The sequence below is a fragment of the Dicentrarchus labrax genome, unplaced genomic scaffold, assembly GCF_905237075.1.
Source record: "Dicentrarchus labrax unplaced genomic scaffold, dlabrax2021, whole genome shotgun sequence".
NCBI lineage: Eukaryota > Metazoa > Chordata > Actinopteri > Moronidae > Dicentrarchus > Dicentrarchus labrax.
Genome location: NW_026136724.1, coordinates 9159737 through 9185132, shown reverse-complemented (window position 1 = coordinate 9185132; position 25396 = coordinate 9159737). Strand labels below are relative to the sequence as shown.

General features: G+C 41.3%; 2 protein-coding genes across 2 annotated transcripts; one reads left to right on the top strand and one right to left on the bottom strand.

Moving 5' to 3' along the window:
* Nucleotides 1–16441: 16441 nt before the first annotated feature.
* creld2 (cysteine-rich with EGF-like domains 2) lies at nucleotides 16442–21421 on the bottom strand. The gene is made up of 10 exons (XM_051391893.1): nucleotides 21076–21421; nucleotides 20794–20876; nucleotides 20375–20485; nucleotides 20167–20258; nucleotides 19843–20019; nucleotides 19608–19709; nucleotides 18205–18288; nucleotides 17849–17944; nucleotides 17019–17159; nucleotides 16442–16835 (listed from the first exon to the last, which is right to left on the bottom strand). Exons 1-10 carry the CDS (start codon nucleotides 21217–21219, stop codon nucleotides 16777–16779), a joined length of 1089 nt encoding a protein of 362 aa, XP_051247853.1. The 5' UTR covers nucleotides 21220–21421; the 3' UTR covers nucleotides 16442–16776.
* Nucleotides 21422–21709: 288 nt separating this feature from the next.
* On the top strand, nucleotides 21710–25334 carry alg12 (ALG12 alpha-1,6-mannosyltransferase). Its single transcript, XM_051391886.1, has 9 exons — nucleotides 21710–21892; nucleotides 22457–22589; nucleotides 22699–22872; nucleotides 22985–23179; nucleotides 23268–23372; nucleotides 23490–23712; nucleotides 24062–24231; nucleotides 24491–24566; nucleotides 24662–25334. Exons 1-9 carry the CDS (start codon nucleotides 21734–21736, stop codon nucleotides 24903–24905), a joined length of 1479 nt encoding a protein of 492 aa, XP_051247846.1. The 5' UTR covers nucleotides 21710–21733; the 3' UTR covers nucleotides 24906–25334.
* Nucleotides 25335–25396: the final 62 nt, after the last annotated feature.

The following is a 25396-nucleotide window of genomic DNA, read 5'->3' as shown; positions in this document are numbered from 1 at the left end:
ATGTGAGAATCATCAGAGTCATCATAATGACAAAATGTCTTGAAGACCAGCTGCCTTTGGTGACTTATCTTTGTAGTAACAGTAGTAGGGATGACTTTTATCAGGATTTATCTCTTTAGGGCCTCTCGTGAACAGATCAACTCCCTAAACAGTGATGGAGGAAGTATTCTGCATTTAAAATTTTATTTAAGTAAAAGTATATAAAATGAGTGGAGGTTATCAGTAGCGGTTTGTAAAGTTGGCCCTTCCTCCCTGGCTCGAGGGCTCCTCTTGGATGCGTGCTTATGATCTGGTGTCACACCCTTTAAGGGCCCCGTTATAGGCTGGTGGCAGCACACCCACTGCCCATAGGTTGACCCCAGCAAAATAACAAAATCCAGGCAGAGGGGCAGGGTGCTGATTTACCACCACACTAGTGGGTTATAACAGATGATTGAGAGGGATTATTTTTGTATGAGTCTATACATTGGTTGTTGTTGTTTTTTTAGGAAATTGCTACTTATTCTGCCTTTAAAGTATTAAAATGACAAGAACTCAATGCAGAAAAATGGCCCCTTGTTCCACTGTGTTAAAATGTATTATATACATTACTGGTGTGTTTTTATTCATTAAAAAAGTTGCACTTTTAGATTTATCAATGAATAGACCTTTTTCACAGCAGCCATTCTGACGTGAAATAGTAGGGTAAACACAGGTTCCATTCCATTCAGGTCCAACAGAGTCAGGCTGCTGCTATTGTGCTTGTTGGCTCACTGGAAAGGCTCTGCTACACTAAATGGATTGGAACTTTAATTGGCATCATTGGTAGCACCTGTGTTTACCCTACTATTTTATGTCAAAACAGTTGCTGTGAAAAAGTTATACTGGTTTATGTGGTCTGAGTAAATTGACTCTGCAATTCCAAATCCAAATCAAATTGGTTCAACCCTGTGTATATGAAAATCAATTTAATACGGATGTTCGCCAAGTACACAGAGTAGCCCTCCCGACAATGTTATCCCTTTTAGGTAGCCCTCAGTCTCAAAATGCTTGGAGACCCCTACTCTGAATGACTTTCAGTTAAATTGCCACATATGGACGGGACAGTATTCCTCTAAGGAAGAGACCTGAACTAACCCCGCAGTTTCTTACAAGCAGGATGCATTTAATTTAATCCAGAAAGGCTAAATGTAACCCCCATGATCAGCATTCGGGGGTCTGACTCTTACCATCTCACTCTGTGCTGTAGGGAATTATAGGTTTTTATAAAGGAGCAATTGTTCAGACTGCCGTTTGCATCAGAGTTGATCGTAAAACAGCCAGAGGGGGGCAGAGACAAGGAGGGAGTGGAGGGCATGACAGCACAAACCTTGTATTCCCCTCCTGAGCAATAGTGCCAACACAACAAGGCTATTGTGTTGCTCCATGTGTGATGTGGCCAGGTGGGGATGTTTGGAGAGAAAAACAGAAACCAGGAGGGAACATTCACTTAAAACAGGTGTGTGTGACAACAAACATGTTGTTTCACCTCCATACAGGTATGAGTGAGGGTGTGCTGCACTGAGAAGACAGAGAAAGCATATATAGACGCAATGAGAGGAGACAGAAATAGCATTCAAGACGTTCACTTTTCCCACATACTTGCTCTCTCTGCCTGTGTCTCCCAGGTCGTGGTGGCGCTGGGTGAGTGGAGAGTTACGTCCCCACCCCCTGTGAGGCCCTCCTGCACCCAGACAGAGCGGTCTGTGTCCGGTGGAGGAGCAAGGTGACGCCAGTGGGCCACACTGAGCCTGTTGTTAAAACCTGCACGTTTAAGAGTGTGTGGAGTGGGGAGGGTGGTAGGGGGATAAGGAGAGGGGTTTGGGGGTGTAAGACACGGCGATGTTTGGGAGAAATGTAAGGGAATAAAGGGACAAAAAAAGGAAAAGGAGGGAGGCAATATTGAAAACATGGTCTGAGGGGAGGACACGAGTGAGGGAGAGATAGGGAAAGCAGGATTAAGAGGAGTGTGTGTGTAAGCGTGTGTGTGTGTGTGTGTGTGTGTACGTGGCAGAAGTTACATCTGTTCCCAGTTACCCCCCTCCCTCCCTCACCTCCAACCCCCTTTTTCCTCCCCAGCTTGTAAATGGTAGCCTTCTGCCAGACATGTGGGGCTGTGAGGGGCAGGGTTTTTAGCTGCTTGGCGGGAGATGAGGCGAGATGCACTCGTTTAACAGTCAAATCTTGTTCTCTCGCAACCTCTAGTTGTGTAACCGCCTCTCCTTGACAGGGTGAAAGTTCGAAATCATTACAAATACTGCTCATTGCATTAAAAGTGGAGACCAGCGCAGATTTGAACTTTTGCTAAGGAGGTTTTAATGAGTTATGGGGTTCAGTAAAAGTCAGCTGAGGGTGATTTCTCTGTATTAGGAGGCCCTTGTTGAGAAGAGTGAAATAAATGGTAGCAGTTTGTTGGTAGTATGAAAAGGAATGGTTGTATTAGTATTATGTATTGCAGTTGCATTGCTTACATAATTGATTAAATTATAATTATTATGACTTGGGTTATTTTTGTAGTTTTGGACGTTATTTTTTATCTGCAATAGTAAAGTTAATAGGTGAGTTCTTGGAACACAGCAACAACGCTAAAAAAAGTGTTCAGCAAGTTACTGAAAAACTAGTAAGAGCTACTAGTGAGAGTCTTCCAGCATGGTTAGCAAACATTAACACATTAAACATTTTGTCTGTGCTCACTTTATTCTAGAGGAACTGTTAGCTTGCCTCCAACCTGTCTAGAGCGTCTAACTTCTCATGTCTCTGACTTTGTTTTAGCAATGTCATTGTTGACGGATATCAGAAATGAATATCATGTCCTGTCACCATCATGTCCGTGGTTGTCATATGGTGGCCAAAGCTACTAATATAAGACAACAACCTCACTGTCATGGTTGTAATGTTTCGGCCACGGTGAGCACTATCAAAAGCTGGCAAACATGCATTCATATGGAACAAAACCTCCCTCTGCCTCGCTGTTGAAGTTTAAAGTTTGTAGTTTGAAACAGTCCTTTGTTACGTAATTCCTGCTCTGGTAGTAGTCCATCTGGGAGTACTCTATTGGCATGTACAAATGTGTGAGAGTGTGTCAGTGTGTGGGCGAGAGCAAGATGGAAAGAGTCAAGTGAGTGAGTGTGTATATGTGTGTGAGCGAGGGTCGTGGGTGTATCGGCCTTATCCACTTTTAATGCAATCGATTAAATCAAATTCACTTCAGGATTTAATTTAGTCATTTCTATTTTTTCCACCTGCAGATTCGAATAGAATGACACTGAAGTCATCCCTTTTGCCAATATGCAAGCGCTCCCGTATATACATAAGTGTATTTGCGTGCATGTACGTGCGTCTGTGTGCGGGGGCAGCGGCAGGCTGGTGAGTGGGCCGCTCACTGCCTTCCATTCTCTCTGCAATCAGAGACACATCCACGCTGTTTTTCTACCAGAGCCATTCACAGCCATCACTAAAGAGTCCCAGAAACAGGATGTAGGCCAAGCCGGAGCTGCTATTGCTTGGCCATGGGTAACCAACTCGGTTCCAGCATTATGTAAGTCTGCCAGATCAAGCTGTGTAGTCATTTGGTCACACGCTTAATTTACATTTTCGGCGATGGAATGAAACACCGGAAGCCCTTCTTCTCTTCTCTTCTCTTCTCTTCTCTTCTCCTCTCCTTTCTTCTCTTCTCCTCTCCTTTCTTCTCTTCTCTTCTCTTCTCAACTTTAGTAATGACAGAAGTTGGAGAGAGGGGGAAATACCTGAAAAAGCCTGCAGATCAAAGACAAAGGGTGTGTTATGTCACCATGATTTACCCTCTTACTGGTCAGCTTTTAGGCCAGGATAACCTGCCACAATGCCGTCCCATCATCCAGGACGGGGGAAAAGGAAGGAGGCTGACACCAGAGAGCACTGGTTGTTATAAACCTGTGGAGTGTCACATGCAGAAATTAGCATGCTTTCATGTGTACCAGGCACCTAAATGCAAAAACCTTTTTCACAGCAGCCATTTTGACATGAAATAGTGGGGTAAACACAGGTGTAATCAATGAAACTAATTAAGTGCTTTTATTGGGCATATGAGCCGTCTGCAAAGGCTCTGCGGCACTAAATGGAATGGAACCTTAATTATCAACAGGTAACTCTTGGGTTCACCTTACGTCAAAATGGCTGCTGTGAAAAAGGTCTGTTGACATGCATTAAGCACACACCAGCAACATTAAAAAAAAAAAATCACCAGAGGGTATGTTCTACAAGGGGAGAACATAATGGGGAGGCACGGTGTTGTTTACGTAACCACAGTGAGGAGCGATGTCTTTTACCAGCCTGTCGTAAACTGAAAGATCCAGGTCCTGAGGCTAAGGGGCTCATGCCGGCACAAACTCAGAACAGTAAAACAAAAGACAAGGCCACCTGGAGGAAAACGCTCTGCTGGATGATTTCTGTCTACAGCTGTGTCCAGCCTTTGAATTGCCCTTGTGTCCAGATGTTTCTGGCTATTAACTGTCCATGTGTGGGCCACAGTGGGACAGCTGACTGGTCGCCTCTTACAGCAAGGTCGCCACCTAATGGCCAGAGGTGTGAAGGCAGGAGGAGAAACGCCAGTTTACTGTCAGTGGTGGAAAGTAACTATAGGTACTATAAGTATTTTCCATTTCATGCTACTTTACACTACATTGTAGAGGGAAATATAGATATTTTTTACTTTACTAAATCTATTAGCTATAGGTACTAGTTATTTTTAAGGGGAAGTTTTAGGGAGGGTGGACACAATAATGTAAACTCCTCAAAAAAAGTGAAGAAACTTCACTTAAAGTGAATGCCAGTCATCAACATCTGTCTGCTATTAAAGGGATGATCCACTGATTTTACACAGTTCAGTTTACTCGTCACTAAGGGTACTACTCAGCTGGTAAAACAGTGCTTTAATCTCCTCTGTGGCTCTTGAGGAAGCTTTCAAAAGTCTGAGAAAATAATCCCAGATGATGTTATCAGGGCTCGATGCTTAAAAACGTGACCTGCGTTTCAAACTAGAGGTGTGGAGTTTGAAAGGCATTAAAGAAACAACGAAGGTCTAATAAAAGATGCTCAAGCTCAAGTCAGATCAAGTTGAATCATGGGGAATGTAGAACTAGGGGACTGAAAGTCAGACTAACTCTCTTGTGAATCGCCCTAACTTTATGGAAGTGCATTACTAAATCATTGGAGGGGGACCTTTAATCTATCAGTCAACACACGTTTGATATGACAGCTTTCAAGCTCCTGAATCATTTGTGCCCAAAAAGAGATGTTACTGGGAAACAGCAGTATATAATATTATAGCAATATTATATGCAAGCTAATACGACTGACCTTTGTGGATGTGTTTGGAGGCCTTTCATCAAGTGTACGTATCATTTTGTCTACCCAGCAGATAACTGCGACAGCCAATACATGAACACAAACTGAATTTAAGTGCAGTTAGTTGAGGTGTTATGCCGAAAAAAATAATATAATTAGTTTAATTCGACGCATTCTTTGAGTACGTAGTATATTGTGTAAAGTTATAGAGGTGACGCAGGAAGTGAGAGGCTTTAAGCAGAGCGGCCTTCAGTGGGGAATGACAGCCGGCCCAGCAGCTCCACATGGCAGATATATGTCCAAAAGTGCTGAGCTGACAGAGAGGTGACAGGCAAGGCTTAGCTGACCCAGCAGTGCTGCTCTCTCTCCCCCTCAGTCTGTCTGACTGCAGACTCATCAGCATAGCCTTCAATACAAAACGCACTCTCTTTCCTGGAAACCAGACTGTCCAATCCACACTTCGCAGTAAGAAAAAAAAAGAAAAGAAAGGCAGGTTTGATTGGCGTTATTTTCCACCAAACCTTCAAACTTAAGTACACGCCATTTCAAAATCTGCCTTCGCGTGAGCTGCCATCGCGCAGAAGGGATTTTGTTTTTGCCCTGAGGTTGTTGAACTGAACGTGAATCACCCCCTGCTCTGACCGAAAGTAGCCTTGTCAGTTGCATAACTGCCATCAGTGGGGTGGTCAGCATGGCTAAGCTGCTGAGCCCTCCTGTGATCGCAGCTCTCTCTTTTCTACGGTCCCAGGCCAGAAAAAACAAAGCCATATGAACTGATAACAACCAGGAAATGAGTTCCATAGAGAATGACACAGAAGCCCGGGCCTGTTTCATATCCAGTCGATTATAATAAGGGGAAAATGGAATTGATGCCTGTTGTTGTTGTTTTGACAGGCCGCTCTTTGCTTTCATGTGGCCATGTGGCTTTGAAGGTTCATAAGAAACTCATGTCCTCTCTTATTACGTTGCAATGAAACACATCCACTAAACTACCCAATGAAACATGGATCCGACCGAGTCACATTTAGGAAGCTGAACCAAAATGTGAGAATGTTTTGATGACCCAGCAGTAGTAGGCTGTATTTTGACTGCACAGCTGACAAAATTTAAATTAAAAAATGCAGCGACTGCTGTTTAAGGCTAGACTGTGTTGCAAATTGAGCACAGTTGAAACAGCAAAAACAAATACCACAAATTAAACTCGGAGAGTGAAGCTATATATACATATGTAGTCATTTGCAACCTACTCATCAGCCAAGAGCCAGTCTTCCACTTCAGCCCCCAGAACAGCATGCGAGTCTGTCACAGTCTCCAACAAGGAGACAGGGTTGCAGTCTCGCATACATCCGGCCTCTTTTAAAGCTAAAACACTTTTCATAATCAACTATTGTCTATGTACAGTACCTTTCATTTTTGGACCCATTTCATTATGTCATTATGTCAAGCTTTTTTCTAATTGCTGCATGTAAATGGATTGGTTTTATAATTTTATTTTTATTCTAACATAACCAGTATTTTATCGTGCACCTGTTACCCATATTCTCTTGTTAAAAAGTAAATTTAAAACCAACATTATGTCACGTTAGCTTATGGTCCATGTAATCATTATATTAACTAATTAGTATATTGATATTAACGATGGATTAAAGAATGATCACATGACTCTGTTTGTAGTTCCCTCAAGCATTTTAGTGTTTTTCAGCTCATTGTTTTGGTTTTAACTGTTTTCAGCCTTGTTTCCAACCATTGCTTTCAGCAAAGCTCTGAAGCCAACACTATTTTATATAGGTGAAAACAAAAAACCCTTTTCCAAACCCATCCCCCTCTCTTTTTTAATTTTTGGGTTTTTTTTGTTTTTTTTTTTTTTTTTTTTTAAAAAAAAAAAAAAAAAAAAAAAAAGAGGCAGGTCTGGTGCGCTGGTCCATCTTGGTTTGTGACTTGGCACAAATTACCGTGTTTACACAGGTAATGAAAATAAAGAGCTAAAGCTAAAGAGCCACATATATCAGCAGTTGGTAGAGACCAAAACCCCTTGGAGAGGTGAGAAACAGTCATGTCATGGTTTGTCCATTTATCAGTCGAATAAGAGACAAGCACCAGACAAATTTAAGTCTGTCTTAGTTTTTAGTCTTAGCTGAAATTACTGCACGGCACACAGAATCAAACCTGTGACCTTCCAGTCTCACTAAACACTAATCTCCCCTGCCGCCACGACTGTGTTGTCTGTCTGAGCCTGTGTGTGACCTCCTGTATCCCCTACACACCACCACCTTGTTCCCGCTCCTCCAGGTCTGTTTACACCCTCCAGTGTCAACACCGCCTGGGCGCCATGGCAACACACACCTCTACGAGGAGAAGGGAACAGAAGCCTCCTCCTCCGCCAGGGTTTTACAACTGGTTTTAGAGAAGAGGTTTTGGAAAATATTCTGAAGTCGTGTCCAACGGTGAGAGAGAAATATGCCTTTGATGTGGGGATCCAGCCGGCGTTTTATGTTGCTGCAGGTGTTGGAACAGGTTAACAATACAAAATACTGCCTATTCATACCACTAAAGCCAGTTTTACAACATCAGTGTGAAGTAGGTCATACTATCGCCTACACGATGACTGATGCACCTTTTTTTAGGTTTAAACTTAAAAATAGAAATAGGGCCATAAAAAATGTCGACATGGTATGGAACCTCAATAAGTATATGTCGGATTTTGGGGTCCTGACACCAAGGGGTTTATCTAACCAGGTGTTGATCTGTCAGGGTTACTCTACACGTTTACTTAGGTGAGCTTCTTTTGAGGCTCTGGAATTATCCAAATACAAATCTTCTAGGTCTAGGCAATGTAATTTTTTTTTACTGCCTCCAATCACAGAATCTGTTGAGCATCAAAAACCGGTTGGTTAGTTACAATGTGACAGGGCGGAGATGGTCCTGCAACAAAAAGACCGCAGACTTGATCCGCACAGTAAATATGTGTCCTTACAGCTGGTAGTGTACTCCAAATTAATTCGCAGTTGGCATATTTACACAGAATATGATGAATTTATAGGGACCAAAAAGCAGACGCTGGTCAGCCACGACTGCAGCTGCTGAAACTGTTCATCAGTGGGTGGTTGCACGCATCCCTCATCCCTAGGGACAGACCCAGAGCATGCAAAAACCTTAGAATCCCACGATAAGGTCCACAGAAAGTGACAAACAGCTATGCTACCAGTTCTGTGAGGCTGTACCTAATAAGTGCTTATTAGTAGGTGCTTTGAGCTAAATGCTAATGTCAGAAAAAACAACAAAAAACATGAAAATACAGCCAAATCATGCCATGATGATGAGACAACAACTTACAAAAATAGTATTGTTTGACAGATCAGGTTTATTTAATCCCCTACCCCAGTGATATACTATAAAGTATAGGTTGATTTAATAATGCATGTAAATTCACTGTGTGAGTCCCCTCTAAGAAAGACAATAAACCTTCTACCTGTTAGTTTAAATGGATTAGAGCATCATTTAAGAGTCTCTAATGGAAGTGTGTCATTTAAATTAATGTAATAAACAAGTCTAACGTTGTAGGGAAGGGATTTATTCAAGTGCTATTTCTCCTTTGACTTCCCTGTATTAGCGTCTAACCCCCCCCCCCAAAAGATTTTAGGAGGGAAGACTGCTGCATCTCTTTAGAGGGAGATCAAAGTCGCCCTCTCTGTCTCCTCTCATTCCTGATGGGAGTAAGAGACTAGAGGCCAGACGAAGCAGTCGCACTGTAGATCTATAGACACACACACACACACACACAGGCAAAATCTCATCATACTGTCATGCAGGCATACACACTCACACACAGATGCTTTCACGTGCAGACAGACACAGACATTGACATGGGCGCTGGCTTTAAGATCAAACAATGGTGGGTAACATCAATCCATCCTACCTGTCTGAGAAATAAGAGAGCGTGCCAGCTAGCACCACGCCACTCCCTGGCTCCTCCCCCCTCCCCCCCTCCCCATTCTCTCCCTCCTGCTTTAGTCAGTGCATTGTTTCATGGGAGGCAGTGCAGAAGTGTACCTGCAAATGGAAGACTCACATATATACAGCATACATCTATGAGTAACACAGTGAGATGAGATAAGATGGGAAAGTTCGCTTGTTACAGCAGCTCAAGAAACAACAACACAATAGATAATAAAATATACACAAAACACGAGATATAATAGAAATAGAAAAATAAGAATAAGAGTACACTATATGCACCGTTTTATATACAGATGTGACTGATGGAACATTGCACAGATATTTGCAAACATGGTGTCTAACATAATGAAATATAATATATAAAATATTGCCTTGATGCATGAAATCTGCACATTGATTACAGCAAGGGGTAGTGGCACAGTGTAGAAATATACATATATAATAATAATTATTATTATAAAAAATAATAAATAATAATAATAATTGCCCAGTACAGGTTTAGTACAATGAGCTTGTGGATTACAAGATAAAACAAGCTATGTATACAGTATGTAATACGTATTATGTAGTATATAAAAGGTTTGTGTTGTTTTTTGTTTTTTTTGTGTATTTTAAAAAAGTAGTAAGAATGAGTAAGTAGGATGTAAAATAGGTAAATAAATAAAAAAAATAGTGCAAAATAAGTATCTTTTAGTGATGCTGTACATATTATGTTATGTTAATAAATGTTGTATTTCCAGTAAAGGTACACATAATATGAACTTTTCATGGTGACGCCACTCAGGAGAAAAATATGCCTGTATGTTAAAATGAAAACTGAAGCAGAAAGGACAAGTTTCTCTACAAAATCTCATTTCCAGCACAATGAACCAACAGGGGCTGCATAACATTCTGAATAATTAAAAATGTTTGGATTGGTTTTCACACTCTTATTGAACAGGAAAGTAGTCCCAGGTAGAATATCATTTTTACACATGAGAGGAAAACGCTGGTGTTATTGAATGTTTTGCTAATATATTATTCCTCAGCTGCTTCAGGCACAGGCTTATACATTGACATCATCACCTTGTGACGTAAATAATTCAGATTCACGTTATGTTTCCCTGTTTGCTCCTATCAAAAGTCAATTGAAAATCTTGTGTTCATCAATCCAAAAACATGCTCACTAAATGCAGACTCTGCAGCGCTGCTTGATTTAAATAAAGGGAAGGAGCTGTAATGTACTTTTATACATTTACTTGGCAGCAAGAGGATCTACAGCCACAGCACACTGCATGAACAACATACCTGCTTTTGGAAATGACGTCTATAAATTGTGATTTTTCACAGCACTTTTTAAATTGTGATGGCCCTGCTTCCAGTGTTCTCATGCCATCTTTCCTCCCTAATAAACAATATGATGATGTTAGGCAGGAGACAAGATAGAATGCACTTTAACCACATTAAACCCAATTCGTAATTAATCCAAATTAAATTTAAATTACTATGTGTTAGGTCAAAGCTGTCGCTTGTAGTGACAAGTTCACACAGAATTATCACCCATGCAGGTTTTAGTGTCTTTCAGTTCTTTGTTTTGTTTTTCTGGCCCACAGTTTCACAGTTTTGGCTCACTCTCAAGGCTCCAATATACTCCTAAATGGATGCAGACATAGACAGTTCCGGACATTATACAGCGATAATATATCAGTGTTGTGTTTATAGGTTGTTCCACTACTCCCAAGTGGACAAAAAAAAGCTCAAATCAATGAATACTGCATTAATTCCACACGCATATTTTAACATTTCACTTTGTTAGCATTTTATAGATGTTGTTAGAGTCACTCACAATGCAGTTACATTATCAGTCATTTGCTCAAATACACTGACAGAACAGTATTCTTGCCTTTTAAAGAAGCATGGGCCTATCACTGTGTCGCTTATCTTAACAATAAAGGTGAAAACTAGAAAGTGGCTCATATAAAGATAAAGAGTCATGATTATACACTTGCCTGGACACCGACCTGCACTTCAGTTCATCTGCAGCCTTTGGTGAGAAATAAAAGTGCATATGTGTTCTTGTTCATACCCTCAGATACAAACTAGATAAGAAAAGAAACTGCCTCTCTGGTGAAATCTAGCCTTTTCATCTGTGTTACCGGGGTTGCACAAACTGAAAGTCAGCGTGTTCAACTTCTATCGCACACAACACAAATTTCCAATTTCCCCTCCTTAACCTCAGGCAGGCAGCTATAGCTACACATGCAACCCCAGCTGCTCCTCTGTCCACCATCTAATGCTTTTACTTCCTGCCAAAGCCTCCTGGAGCAGGAGTGCTGCTGTCAGTTCATTCACCGAGTGTCCTTGCACCTCCTTCATGTGACCTGAAAGGGAACAATTCCCAAACAGCACCTTGAAAAGCTATATTTGAGTTCCACTTGGGTCTGCTCTGCACAGTTTCCAATTTGTCGGGCTTAATCGTTGGCGGTTGAGTGTCCAGCTGGGTGAAAGGAAGGCAGACACAACCGCATCAGAGAGGGCAGCAAGTTTAAGGAGTGCCTGACATCAGAGGCGGTGCAGGCCACTGTCAGCTGAACAAAAGCACATGGTGCCACATCTGGCTTCTGGTTTAGCATGCAGTTTCCCTCAGTGTACCTCAGCACTATGATTATCTCTTTCCCACTGCCTTACAATGGAACAAAGAGGATTGTTGTCTAAGGATAGCTTTGGGAAACAGCAGCCCTGAGATTTAACCACTGATGAATGAGGATGGGTAGGAGAATCAGAGTCACAGTTTGATGCCAAGCAGAAGAGGGCAGGGTGTCCTAACCAGCGAAAATATAAAGCATTTCTGAATGGAGGAGATTACAGTGCTATCAGCTCAGCGTCAGTGCATTTTCTTGCTCTGCAGGTTTCCTCTGTAACCCTGTCAGTGTCCTCATAGTCACCCCGCTACAGCTGGACCATGTGCTCCACAGCTGAGGTTTACTGGCAGAAGAAAACCACCACAAAATCATGAGAAAAGAGCAGGGTGCCCCTCCAACCACAGAGCATTCGTGCACATGCTGCTCCAGTGTGTGTAAACACACGCATCAGCCGTGCTGTGCATGTGCAGACACACAAACATCATCCACCTCTTGGTGAACGTTTTGTGGAATCCAACAAGGGATTCACTACACCGCACGAAAGGGAAGGCCAGCATGTGGAATAAACAATACTCTAATTTCAACAGCAGGCAAACCCAGTGGTTAGAAGAACTGTCTCAGGAAGGTCACAAGTTCAATATACTGAACATTTTACAAAAGATCCCACAGACCTATTGGCTATATCATCGACTATAAACTCATTGATCAGTACACAGCCCACTCAAAATTACCTACTAGGGTCAGTTGACAATATAAAGTGATGAGAGGCGCAATGGTCTCTCTAGTGAAAGCTGCTTGTTTCTGCTTAGTTTTTTAAGTAAGTCAGTGCAAGTAGCCCAAATCTGCTGAGGCTATCATATCATACATATCATTTTAAATAATAATTGCTAATGGGCCAGGCTAACTTGGGACTCGCAGCCTCTGCTGTAGACCCAAACTGGGGCCTTTAAAGGACCAGTGTGTAGGATTTAGTGGCATCTAGCAGAGTAATCGCAGAATGCTACTCCCTTGCATCACCCTCCAATTCCAAGCGCAAAGTAGAAACTACGGTGGCTGCGAAATATGAAAAAAACACCACCTATCTAGAGCCAGGGTTTGGTTTGGCCCTTACGGGTTACCATTTCATGTGAGGTGGAAATTACACCGTCTACGCCGATGATGTGTACTCCTCCGACTCCGAAAATGTATTGTTGTATTTGTTGTAATCTACATAGCCCATAGACTACCAGAGGTTTTCATAGTGGGGGGAGGGCCTCCCAACAGGTTCAGAGGAAGTTCAAATTCAGGGGAATTTCAGAGATACAGTAGTTATGGGCAATATTACTGCTTTTCTCAACTTTTCCCGAAACCAATACATTTCTTTTGACAGACAGATTTGATGAAGCCTATCTTGGATCAATTCCTGAACTAGAGCAGTGGTTCTTAAACCACACACACCCCTTCAGAAGCTGAAAAAATGTCCCCCACCTCAATTTTGAATCCATCAACAATGATTGGAGTATCAACTAATAAAGGTCAACATGTAAACATCATCAAACCCTTGTTTATTTTCTCTACCGCATTCATTCAACTTTGTTTCACTCGCCCACCAGTTTGGGAACCACTGAACTAGACTGATCATTACATAAAAAGAACGTGTAGTGTATGTATAGGTGTCAGAATACATATACATTTATGGACTACTTTATGTTACCTAACATTTTCTACAGTCATCCAATGACCATTACAAAAGACAGCACATACCAACATTAAAATCATTTTCATAATTTAATTTTAATTTTAATTTTTTAAAGTTATTGATTTGTGTGAGTGAAGGGTGTTTTTCTTTCTTCCGCCTCAAAATCCCAGGCAGTACTGCCAGCTTAATACCACAGTGTCAGTATTGGCACTGGGCTTTGATGGAGTAAGTGACCTTCGAGTGGACTTCCGACTCTCCAGGGCATCCTTCAATTCCCTGATCGCTATCCTTGGCACGACCTGTGACCATGGTTGGGGACCCGTTCTTGAGGCTCTTGCCCAACTAAATATACAGATGGCGATGGTGAAAAAGACCACATGTATAAATAACTTACATTTGTATATTGTGGTGCTAACCACAACCGCGGCAATAGCTGCTCCTTCCACAGTGCAGATGGTCCCTCCCCTTCTCCTACGTAGCATAAATGGCGACCACTGAGGGTGTTCAGCGTTCCACACTCAGCTTTTTGACCGTTCTGAGTGCACCATCCTGGTAAATGCAATGCCCTGCATTTTGCCACAATCGACAGTGTGAACGCACTTATACACTCGATATAGCCATCAACGCCACAAATGCAGTATTTTTCTCTACTCTCTTCGGCATGATGGCTAGCTTCTGTCAAAAAGATCTGCAAACATCATAGCCTAAGACGCTTGCCTGTGACTTATAGGCTAGAAACAGCCTCGGCAATGACACATTCATTGATTGAACCCGGGACCTCAGGAAACACATCTCTGGCAAAACACACATCTATCATCGATTTACTTCCAGTTTGCGGTTCCTGCATCTCTTCAGCAGATATGCCGAGCGTGCAAAGTTTGAGAGGCTAATTTGGAATGGCACAGTGAGAATATAAAATCAAGGTTAAAAAAATGAAGGAATTGTCCTTTTTTTAATTAATCAATTTAGAACAGTCTAAAATACTTGACTGAATGTAAACTGGGCAGGCAGGCTGAAGTATATTATCCTACTACAGCTACTACTGCTGCATTGCTTGGGTGTGTGTGTGTGTGCTGCAAATGGGAAAAGCCCTCAAGTGGGGAAAAAGCCAGGTGAATCTGTAGTGATTACTCATGGTACCCATTCACTCAGCATCTCGGCATTGCTGCGACGCGATGGCAAACTTTCCTGGTTCGAGTGGATTCTATCACTGAGGTGGTGAAAGTGGAGAGTCTGTCTCGTTTCCAAGTGATGAAGCATCATATTAAACATTTCTCCTCACTGTCACTGCTCTAATAAAGGCTACATTCACCTAGATGTGTGTTGTAGCATCAATAGCAGGTACACTGACTCATGCATTAGTCAGAATGCTGACTCATGCTAATGCCCTCTCTCCGCTGTTTGGTTCCTCATCTTGCCTAACCTCTCTCAAAACACTTTTTATAACCTGCAGCTCTGCATGACACATGAATTCTACAGATGACCTTAGGAGCTTTTTTTTTTTTGTTTACTTGTTTATTTTGCCACTTTGGTGCATTGTTTCTTTAATTGTGGTGTAGACAGAGTTACATAATCAGATGATACCAATTTCCTGTCTGTCTATTGAATACGAAAGTACTGCCAGACTGTTAGCTTAGCATAAAGACTGGAAACAGGCCAGCGTGGCTCTGTCCAAAGGTATCCAAAATATAGCATCTCTTACCAATTAACACAAATAACTCAAATTTGTTTAATCCGTACAGAAAATAGAGTTATTCAGTGTTAATTAGTGAGCATTAGAGGTATTGGTAAGCAGATTTTGTTACCCTTGGACAGAGCCAGTATGGCGGTTTGGCGGTAGCTTTATAGGCTATTTACCTGAAGTGTTGTAACTGAGGAATTTGAATTGATTCTGCTTTTATGCTTTTAATAAAATGTATGGCTGGAGACAAAACAATTGAGGTTGTGAGAAAATGTGATTTATTGGGCTGATTTTATCTAAAGATTATTATTCCATCATGGGTTTTACATCTGTTGCACCCACTTGATAACACTGTATACATGGGAAAGAACCTTTTCCCATCCTCCCTGATGATACCTTTCTATATGGGGGAGTTAACACCTAGGAGTGAAAAGTGGAGGGTGGGCTGGGGGTTGGGGGGGTGGGTGTCTGTGGTATGATTACATCTCCGCTGCCTCACTTCCAGCTCAGGCAGGTCTCAACTGGCTGCTCCTGCTCCTTGGCAAGCCTGTCGAGTCAAAACAGCTGACATCATCCCCCAGGAAGCCGGGAAGCCTTACTGCAAGGTGAGACTTGGGTTAGAAAAATATGCTTTGATCCAAACGGGGACCACAGGAAGGTCTTTCCAAAAATCCTAACACCTGAGTGGTGACAGTGCAGCTGACTTTCAAAAGACCAAAAGATGTTGGCGATAGAACGGCTTTTGTGAAGTCTAGGCCACACATAGGAAAACTATGGATTAATGTGCGTGGAAATTCTCCAAGATCGGGGATATATACAGAAGGTAGAATGTAGGTATGATACAGAATAAAAGATACTATTCCCAACGGTAAAGCACACTGAAATCTGGCCATGCATCAATATGAGATATAAGAGGATAAGAGATGAGTAAAAACAGTGAGACTCACTATCTAGTCCTTTTAGATCAGTTTAAGTAAAGCATTCATCTTTCCACAGTAGTGAGCATCTGTATTTCATATGACTAGACTGCCACCATGTGGCCATCTATGATCACTGCATCACAACGCAGCCTGTGGTTTCCTCACTTAATTTAATCCACTGCACTGCACTTGCTCCTCAAAAATAACAACAACAAAATAATTGTACAAGACAATATACACATTTTGTTGACATGGGTTTATCCTAAATTTAACATGATTCACCTTTATTGAAACACCTTCCATTTTAAAACCACACAACAAATAAAGACATCAAGTGGTAGTTTGAGTACACCGGAGAAAAGCAACAACAACCAGCATTCCGAGAGCATAAAATGTCTCTTTCTTTGTCCTTTAATCCAAGATCCACTGCTGGAAAACACTGTCTTGGCAGCTTTTGTTGGTTCTAAGTGCAGCTGGTACATTAAGTGCATGTAGTTGACAATTTAAAAAGCGGCCTCGGATGTGATGTGTAGGAATTCCAAATGTTCTTCCTTATTCGCTCCCACTGTTTTTACATCAAAGCTCCCCGTGTGGACTTGTGGTCGTCTCGGATGCTTCTGACTCGTCCTCTTTTTCTGATAAGAATGGAAGCATCAATGAATAAGTAATTATTCATATTTTCACTGATATTATTGTGATCCTGTTTGAGAAATTATAATATACTTCATATATTTTCACTACTGTGATAGGCTACTGCTAGTACACAACAGTGTTTGACAGTGTATGAAACCAGTGTTTAAATCGACACCAATCCGTACCTGGCTGTACCGTTTGGACACACTGGCCATCTTGCTCCTCATAGCCACTCGAGCAGATGCACACGTAGCTTCCTTTAGTGTTGACACACTCCTGGTGCTCCTCAGTGCATACGGACTCTGGCTGGGAACACTCGTCGATGTCTGGAAAACACAACACCTCTGATGAGGTCACCACGGACAGAAAGCTTTGCCCAATAAGTGGTAAATAAGAGCAAAAGGGTCGGACACACAGTGTAGAAATCGCAAATGTGTGTATCCAAAGCCTGATGTATCTTATTCCTCTGAATTTCAGTCTGAAGACTATTAAAGCCCATCACTGAGCCACACTGTTGCACTGGGTGACATGTTCCTTCATTATGATGAAGTGTCCTTTATATCAGTTCGATCACATACACCATCCTGGTGCCATAAATACTTACTAGCATGTATAAACCAATCAATGCACATCTGAAAATAGTCCCCCCAAAAAGCACTATTTATTTACTATTGTTTGCTAAAAACTGCAGCGCTGTTACTATTTATGCAGCTACATATATTTGTGGCCTGTTTTACAGATTTCATGCTATTTGTTGAGAAAGTTTAGAGAGTATAAGTTGAGAATATTTCCGCTTTTGAACTGTGCATACTGCAAAACACAAGTTGAATTAATATTACATTTCTGATTAAACATTGTGATTAATTCTGTGCAGCAATGGAAGAAAGGATCCTCTATACCTACAATAACATTTTGTAGTAATTTAGACACTGGTCCTTGGCTCACAAATTCTTCTAAAATTCAAAAACAGCATGAAGAGTGAAGCCCTTCAAACAGTGATTCATTTACATCATACCTGTGCAGTTGCCCTCTGTGTCTTGATACCCGCTGGCACAAGCCTGGCAGTTATCGGGGCCAGCTCCAGTGCAGCCAGCGCACACTTTGTCACAGGCTGTGAAGGACGAATAAGCAAACAACGTTGTACTACACAAGTATCACAAAATATATGGACAGCAGTAAGTTTGTGAAATATCGCAATGCATTTGCAAGAGTTCACGGCCCCAGTTTTCATAAGAAATGTTTAGAATACTCCAACCATAGTAACATTTAACAAGCAGAAAATATATCAGCATTTTTTCTACAATAGAGGAGTTACTATTGTGTCCAATTCTTACAGATCAAAATGTTGTGTGAAACAGAATGATTCATTACCCTTGCAGGAGTAGGAGCCGTCCGTGTTCAGGCAGTATTGATCCTCTGTACATGGAGAAGGCTCTGTAGAGCACTCATTTACATCTGTAACACATGAGAGGCAGTGAGGTATAGATGGTGTACACACAACATAATCTACTGAGCATTCTTTATGCATTTTACCATTTTATATCATATTTATATCAAAATAAGTGATCTGTGTTTGTTTCAAATACAGTGTGATTAACTGGCCATCCTGCATGGTTAATATAGAATTGTTGCATTTTCTATAGGGGGACACATTCTTGCGCAACACAATATTTACTTTGATTTATATTTAACTCCAAGAAGACTGTTTTTTTTTTTTAAATAAAATCTTTCCACATTACATTAAGTTTTAGCCATTTTCCGTGAAACACTAAACTCATATTTTAACATTAAAATTTTATTTTGGTCTGGAATCAATAATAGAGACAATAAGGCAAGAAACTATATAAAAAAAAGTCAATAATCCAAATACCACATTTTGAGGACAATAACACAGCATAAAGATTTCTGCAGGTGCAAGCTGAAGCCGCAGGGTATTGCTGATCAGCATTTTCAAAACTATCCACGTGCGTGTGCATGTTTTCAATTCCTCACAACAGCTGTTCCATTCATTCACCCATTTAACTGAAATACAGGAATTGTGTGTTACACTGGTCTTCACAGTTTTTTCAACATGTGAATTCCTCTCTAATCACATTGACTTTCTCTCATTTTACTCAACTTCTGGATACTTTAAGGTAATAATTGATTTTTAGCTGTTACACATGAGTTGAGCCGTTTGAAAGTCGACCAAATCTATAGATTTTAGAGTGTTTTATTTAATAAACAGTGACTTTGTTGATACATGGTATGTAGATACGTTTAAATTTCTTATGGCTCTCTTTTGAAGTAAGAAGATTGGATTTGTATTCATTTTATATGCATTTCCCCAGACAGTAAGTAAGTAAGTTATATGTGGAACTATAAAGGGAACAGTACAAGCTTTACAATGAAGCTTTATTTAGAAAATCCTTAATTATATACAGTATTGTTATTGACTTTAAAAGTTTTGCTTTGATGTCATTTAGATGTTTATTCCAGTTTGGGTGCAACAGTAAGAGATTGTCACAGTGTGAATGTCTCAGAAAATATCACAGTTTCACAGTCTAACACAAATATTATTATCACCATCATCAGTTAAAATGACCCTTAAAGGAATGTGTTTTTTTTCGGTTGAACAAATGCTTTATTACCATTTTTTTTAGATTTTATAAATATTTATATCTATATATTCTATACATTTTAAATAACACTAATATAGTAGAATAAATTATCATCATTTGCAAATAGAATCCATTTGAATATACTACATGGAGACTTTTTACTGGTCCACTTACCAACACAAGCTTCCTGGTCATCCTCCTCCCATCCTTCTTTGCACTCATCACAATCCTGATTGGTTGCTCCACTGGTGCAGGTTTTGCAGGATGTGTGGCATTCTGTAGGAGGAGGTGAAGCCCGGGTTCAGAATGACGACAGATTTTCCACTTGCTGCTTTCCTCTTGTGTGTTGTTCAGTTGTTGTGTGTGTGTGTGTGTGTGTGTGTGTGTGTGTGTGTGTATTGAAGTGTACCTGTGCACAGAGAGAATGTGTCATTCCTCACTTCGTTGAAGTAGCCGTCGATGCAGTCCAGGCAGAACTCCCCTTTATAAGCGTGGTCACAGCTGCACTTTCCGTCCCCTCCGCGAGTCCCGTCCCCGTCGCACATTCCGTTTCCGTGACAGGGTCTGTCGGAGCCCCCCACACAGGCTGCAAAGAATACAATCAGAACGACAACACACATACAAACATGTTAACAGCAGCACTACTGCCACAGGTTCCTGGGATTATTGGTTTATATATTGTTTTTAAACTACAGTAGATCTAGTCTGCCAGAACTGAAAGAATCCTTCTCACCATTGCAGTCCGGTCCAAATGTTCCCTTTGGACAGCACACTTTGATGGTTTCAATGCAGAACCATTTATGCAGATCAGGATGTTTTGTTTTCCTGTATTGCAACAGGAAATCAGACAGGAAGAGAATTACCACATTTTACCCGGTGAAACAACCTTCTCACAAACAAATTACTCTGCAGGTGTCCTTAGTCAAGCGAGCAGCGCCCACCTCTTGAACCACCAAGTTTCAAAGAGCTCTTCGTGCTCCTCTAACATGCGGTTGCACTCGAAGCTGCTGCTGTCACACAGCCCCTCCACGATCTCCATCAGACGGATCTCGCTGCAAAGGAAGCACGAGACAGAGAAGAAGTTTAAAAAGGGGTTGGAAGTAGAAATCGGCACATGCCGCCACACAGACAGTGTGATAACACAGGAAGTGTTGCGTGGACGTTGGTCCAATTCTATTCTAGCAGCCGCTCGGGCACGCAGTCAGCTAGAGATTCTAATTCATAGTTCTTATCTCAAACTTTTCTGAGGCGCTTCTTGTGCCAAGTACGACGGCCTGCAGGCTCTGGTGCAAAGCAAACACAGCTCTGATGGCCGGCTCTTGTGGCAGGGTGACCTGCAGTTTGGACAGGACAGGCTCACCTGGTCTCATATTTAGACAGTTTTCTCTCCTCCCAGGCTGTGTTGCCTCCACCAAAGTTCTGCTTTGCTGTTCTGTCAAAGCCCTAAATTATATATATATTAAAAAAAAATAGTGTCATTGTTTGCACAGAAAGAAACAGGGAAGGGTCTGAGAGAAGTTAAAGACATTTCAGCCATGTGGCACCATTGAATGTAGCAGGAAAAACAAATCATAATATGAGATCAAGATATCAGTAAAAATTCAAAACAAGACAGAGGAGAGGTGTAGAAACGTCCTCTCACCTTGTTGAAGTTATCAGTGATTTGCTGACAGGTAGAACAGGCGCTTTTAAAATCCCTCTTGGCGTTGGTGACTTGAAAAAGTAAAACAAGTGTTACACAGGACAATAGCAGCAGGAGCCGCAGCTGTGGACCGGTGGACAGCATCTCAGCCGACCAGTGCACACACTTTCATATCAGGACACACGCTGCAAGCAAGCTAATGTTAAAGTGCTGCACGGTTCGGACACATCTAAATGAGCAGTTCTTAACATTAAATCTACGTTAGCGTTATCTATGCAAAGCGCAGCAAAGTGGTATTTACATGCCGGGTGTTGGAAAAAAAAAAAAACCGATGCGGCTTTAGATTTCCGCGTCAGACTCTTGATCGAATTGTGGCTTGCGCTGATTCGCCCGGATCGCCTGTCAATCAAATGAAGAACCAATCGCAAGGCGCCACGCGCGGGACAAAAAGGTTCTTCCCCACGTGGAAATTTCAGGAAATGTAGTATTTGTATTTAAAATAATTTTGTTTTTCCCGTTGGGTGAAGTATTTGATACAATCTTTAAACATTATCTTAAATTTATTACAATAAAAATGATATAAACATTTTTAGCGATTTTGACGCGTGTTGCGCGGTTCGTTTCCTGTCTTGACCGGAAGTGATTAGAATCAGCTGTCATGGCTGAAAAGAGGAATGTTTTGGGACTGCCACTGCTGTTTTTAATAATAGCTGTGGCACTCTTGCATTTATTCATTTGTCCGTTCACTAAAGTTGAGGAGAGCTTTAATTTACAAGCGGCACACGACATTCTGTATCACAGACTTAACTTGGACAAGGTAAGCAGGTGTTAATGCATCCAGGTACTAGGTGTGCTAACAGCAACAACCTACATACAACGCTTATAGTCGGTATGTTGTTTTTTTTTAAAGGTTCACAGTTTTATAGCTTCACCATTTAAGGGGGAAATGTGTTTAAATGTGAAATTCCATAACCTAAAATAAATTAAAACCCATACTTAATGCACTACAGGGTCTTAAGTAAGATTAATGAACTAATTGGCTGTCTAAAAGTTATTTATCATTACCATGTCAGCTAAAAAATGTAGATTAAGAAACAAAATTGAGTGTCACTTTTGTTTGTATAGCCCCAAATCATACACATGTATCTTATATGTTTTACAGAACCCCTAATATGAAGTCATATAATCCTACATCACAGTATGCTCTTCATAGTATTGTATTTGCTCTCTAAAACATGTAGGTATGAATTGTAATTATTTACACAATAACAAAAGAATTGACGAAACAATCTCAGCTCAGGAACCAGTTAGTAGTTGGTAGGTAGGTCAGTAGGTGTGGCTGCATTAGTGTGGCTGCATTAGAGCCTGTGCTGTCTTTCAGTATGACCATCATGAGTTCCCTGGCGTGGTGCCACGGACTTTCCTGGGCCCCCTGTTCCTCTCCATGCTCTGCTCCCCTGTTGTGTTTCTGTCCTCTCTGCTGGATGTGCCCAAATTCTACACACAGCTGACAGGTAAAGCACTAATATGTCACTAACTGGAACTTTCCAATCCACTGATATGTTAAAAACAATGTTGCCTCTTTGGCATTAAACGCGTTCACTCTTGGTGTGTTCCGTGCAGTCCGAGCTTCCCTGGGAGTGTGTGTTATCGGAGCGCTATGGCACATGCAGAGGGAGGTGAGGAGGCAGTTTGGCTCCACAGTCGCTGGGCTCTTCTGTCTGACGTGCGCTTCTCAGTTTCACTTAATGTTCTACAGCACCAGGACGCTCCCTAATGTATTCGCACTGCCAATAGGTAAGACACAGTGATAATAATCCTTATTATCCAGAGAGTCTAGATTAAGCTTTCATTTCTCTGACTAAATCTACAAGTGACATAATAACAGAAATGTTTTTTTTTTTCCCAGTTCTGGTTGCATTCACATCTTGGATGTCACAGAAATATGGGCGGTTCATCAGCCTCTCCGCTTTAGTCATCATTGTGTTCCGGTCGGAGCTCTGCATCTTCTTGGGTCTCATGTTACTGATATCACTGCTGAGCAGGAAGCTGGGGCTGCTGCAGCTGCTTTACTATGCGGCCCCTGCTGGGATCTTGTCACTGGGTGAGCAGTGACTGTACACTATGTGAATAGTACGAACTCGGTAAACAATAAATTGTGCAAACTTTTTAATTTTCTATGCCTTTTACAGCTCTGACGGTGGCCATCGACACCATCTTTTGGAGGAAGCTGCTGTGGCCTGAAGGTCAGGTTTTGTGGTACAACACCATTCTCAACAAAAGTTCCAACTGGGGAATATCCTTTCATTTACCCGAGTACACTCTCACTCTTTTTGTTAATGTGCTACCACTGAAACTCATGAAGGATCATCTCCACCCCCCAGTTCTTCCTTGACTCTCTTCTCCCCAGTAAACCTCTCCCTTTCTGTGGTACTTTTACTCTGCTGTGCCCCGCGCTCTGGGCTGCACGCTGCTCTTTGTCCCGCTCGGCCTCCTCGACAGGCGGATGAGGCTGCTGCTGCTGCCCACCGTGGGCTTCATCCTCATCTACTCGCTGCTGCCCCACAAGGAGATGCGCTTCATCATATACACTTTCCCTGTGCTCAGCTTGGTGGCTGCCCGAGGCTGTTCTTTCATGTAAGTCGAGATGTGTAAAAATATATACATACATTTGTATCAATCAAGAACAATGTCCAGCATTAATCAGACACTCTCATTGCTATATATGCCAAATATGACCTATAGAGTACAGAAATCATTTAGAAGATAGCTAAAGTGGCAGACTGGAGTGCACAACCAGCAGCAACATACAGTACTAGCGACTGGACATGACTGGTGGATGTAGAGTATTTCTCGCTCTTAAAATAGATATAGTTTTCCAGATGTTGATATCAGTTCCATCATAGGTGTGTGAGATTATTTTCTCTTTTTATGTGAGACATTGCAAAACGGTAATGCTGACTTTCTTCTTCCTTTTGTTCTTAAGTTTGTGCAACTACCAGAAATCCTGGATGTATAAACTGGGCTCTGCGGTTGTGGTCGGCCAGCTGTTGACCAATGCAGCATACTCCAGCATTTGTCTCTATGTTTCCCACCACAACTACCCAGGGGGAAGAGGAATGCAGGAACTACACAGACTGCTGCCAGTCACAGCAGGTCAGAATCACTTTCAGCACATTTTCAGTTTCTTATAAAAGAAATCAAACACTGTTTATCATTGCCACCTTAAGGAGCTAATAAGTCAATACTTACTGAAGTTTTAATAATTGAAAATGTCTTAGCCTTTTAGTTTAGTTTTTATTATTATAAAAATAATGTGTCAGTTATCACAAAATACTGTATACTGATATAATTTATCTTTAAAAACATGCATTAAAGGTTTGTGTTTTGTTACACAATGCCTTTGTCCCCTCAGATGTCTTTGTTCATATTGACACTTACACTGCTGAAACTGGAGTTTCTCGCTTCTTGGAGCAGAACAGAAACTGGAGGCTAGTGTATTTTGTTTTTTCATTGTTTCAGATTAAAGCTTCTCAAAAACAATGCACCCAATGTAATCCCTGTAATGCTATTTTTCTTTTTACAGATATGACAAACGTGAGGACCTGAACCTCAAAAATCCTGAGATCAAAATGTACTCGCACCTACTGATGGAGGCTAATGCCACCAAGATACAGCTGCTCCAGCACACTCATCAACCTCTGGTCTTCATAGAAGGTTACAGCAGCATCGCCTTTAACATGTTTCACTTCCCTCCCGTCAGTGTACGACTGGAGAGAAAAACTGTGCTGATGGAGAGAAAGACTCCCACTGAGCTACAAAATGAGTGACTTAACAGGAATGATGTGTTGGATTAAGGAGTCATGATTTCTTAGTGACCAAAATCGGACCAATGGTGACCGAAACGAGTGTTCTTAAATGTTCTAATGGGGAAGATTGGAATTATAAGGGTATGTTTTCCAGGTATGAAAAGAATAACATGTGCATCATATGTCACATTCACAAACTGACGTGCTGCCCGAGTAGATAAATATATTGCATTGAACTGTTTTGCAATATTGAAAATTGAAAATAGTTCTCTATTCTTCATGCTGATGTATAATGCATTGCAGTTCCCATGTATAGCAAGGAAAAAATAAAATGTGTTCTTACACACAAGGACACTTTAATCTTAGACAGCTTTGTATTTTTTAACTCAGGTTGTGATTTTTATATTTTTAAGATGAATAAAGCTGAAACTGAGTGGGGGAATAAACCGATTCATAAATTGGACTTCTTTTTTTTGTTTCAAGCCTGCACGTGACTGCTAATTCTGAACATT

What these genes read in the sequence shown, in the direction of transcription:
- creld2 (XM_051391893.1), bottom strand. Translation starts at nt 21,219, where the DNA reads ATGCTGTCCACCGGTCCACAGCTGCGGCTCCTGCTGCTATTGTCCTGT. An exon ending in TGACCAGGAAGCTTGTGTTG is followed by an intron (nt 18,289 to 19,607) that starts GTAAGTGGACCA and finishes CATGTGTTACAG; the next exon opens with ATGTAAATGAGTGCTCTACA. An exon ending in CACAGAGGGCAACTGCACAG is followed by an intron (nt 17,160 to 17,848) that starts GTATGATGTAAA and finishes TGTGTTTTCCAG; the next exon opens with ACATCGACGAGTGTTCCCAG.
- alg12 (XM_051391886.1), top strand. Translation starts at nt 21,734, where the DNA reads ATGGCTGAAAAGAGGAATGTTTTGGGACTGCCACTGCTGTTTTTAATA. An exon ending in TGTATTCGCACTGCCAATAG is followed by an intron (nt 22,873 to 22,984) that starts GTAAGACACAGT and finishes TTTTTTTCCCAG; the next exon opens with TTCTGGTTGCATTCACATCT. An exon ending in ACTGCTGCCAGTCACAGCAG is followed by an intron (nt 24,232 to 24,490) that starts GTCAGAATCACT and finishes TTGTCCCCTCAG; the next exon opens with ATGTCTTTGTTCATATTGAC.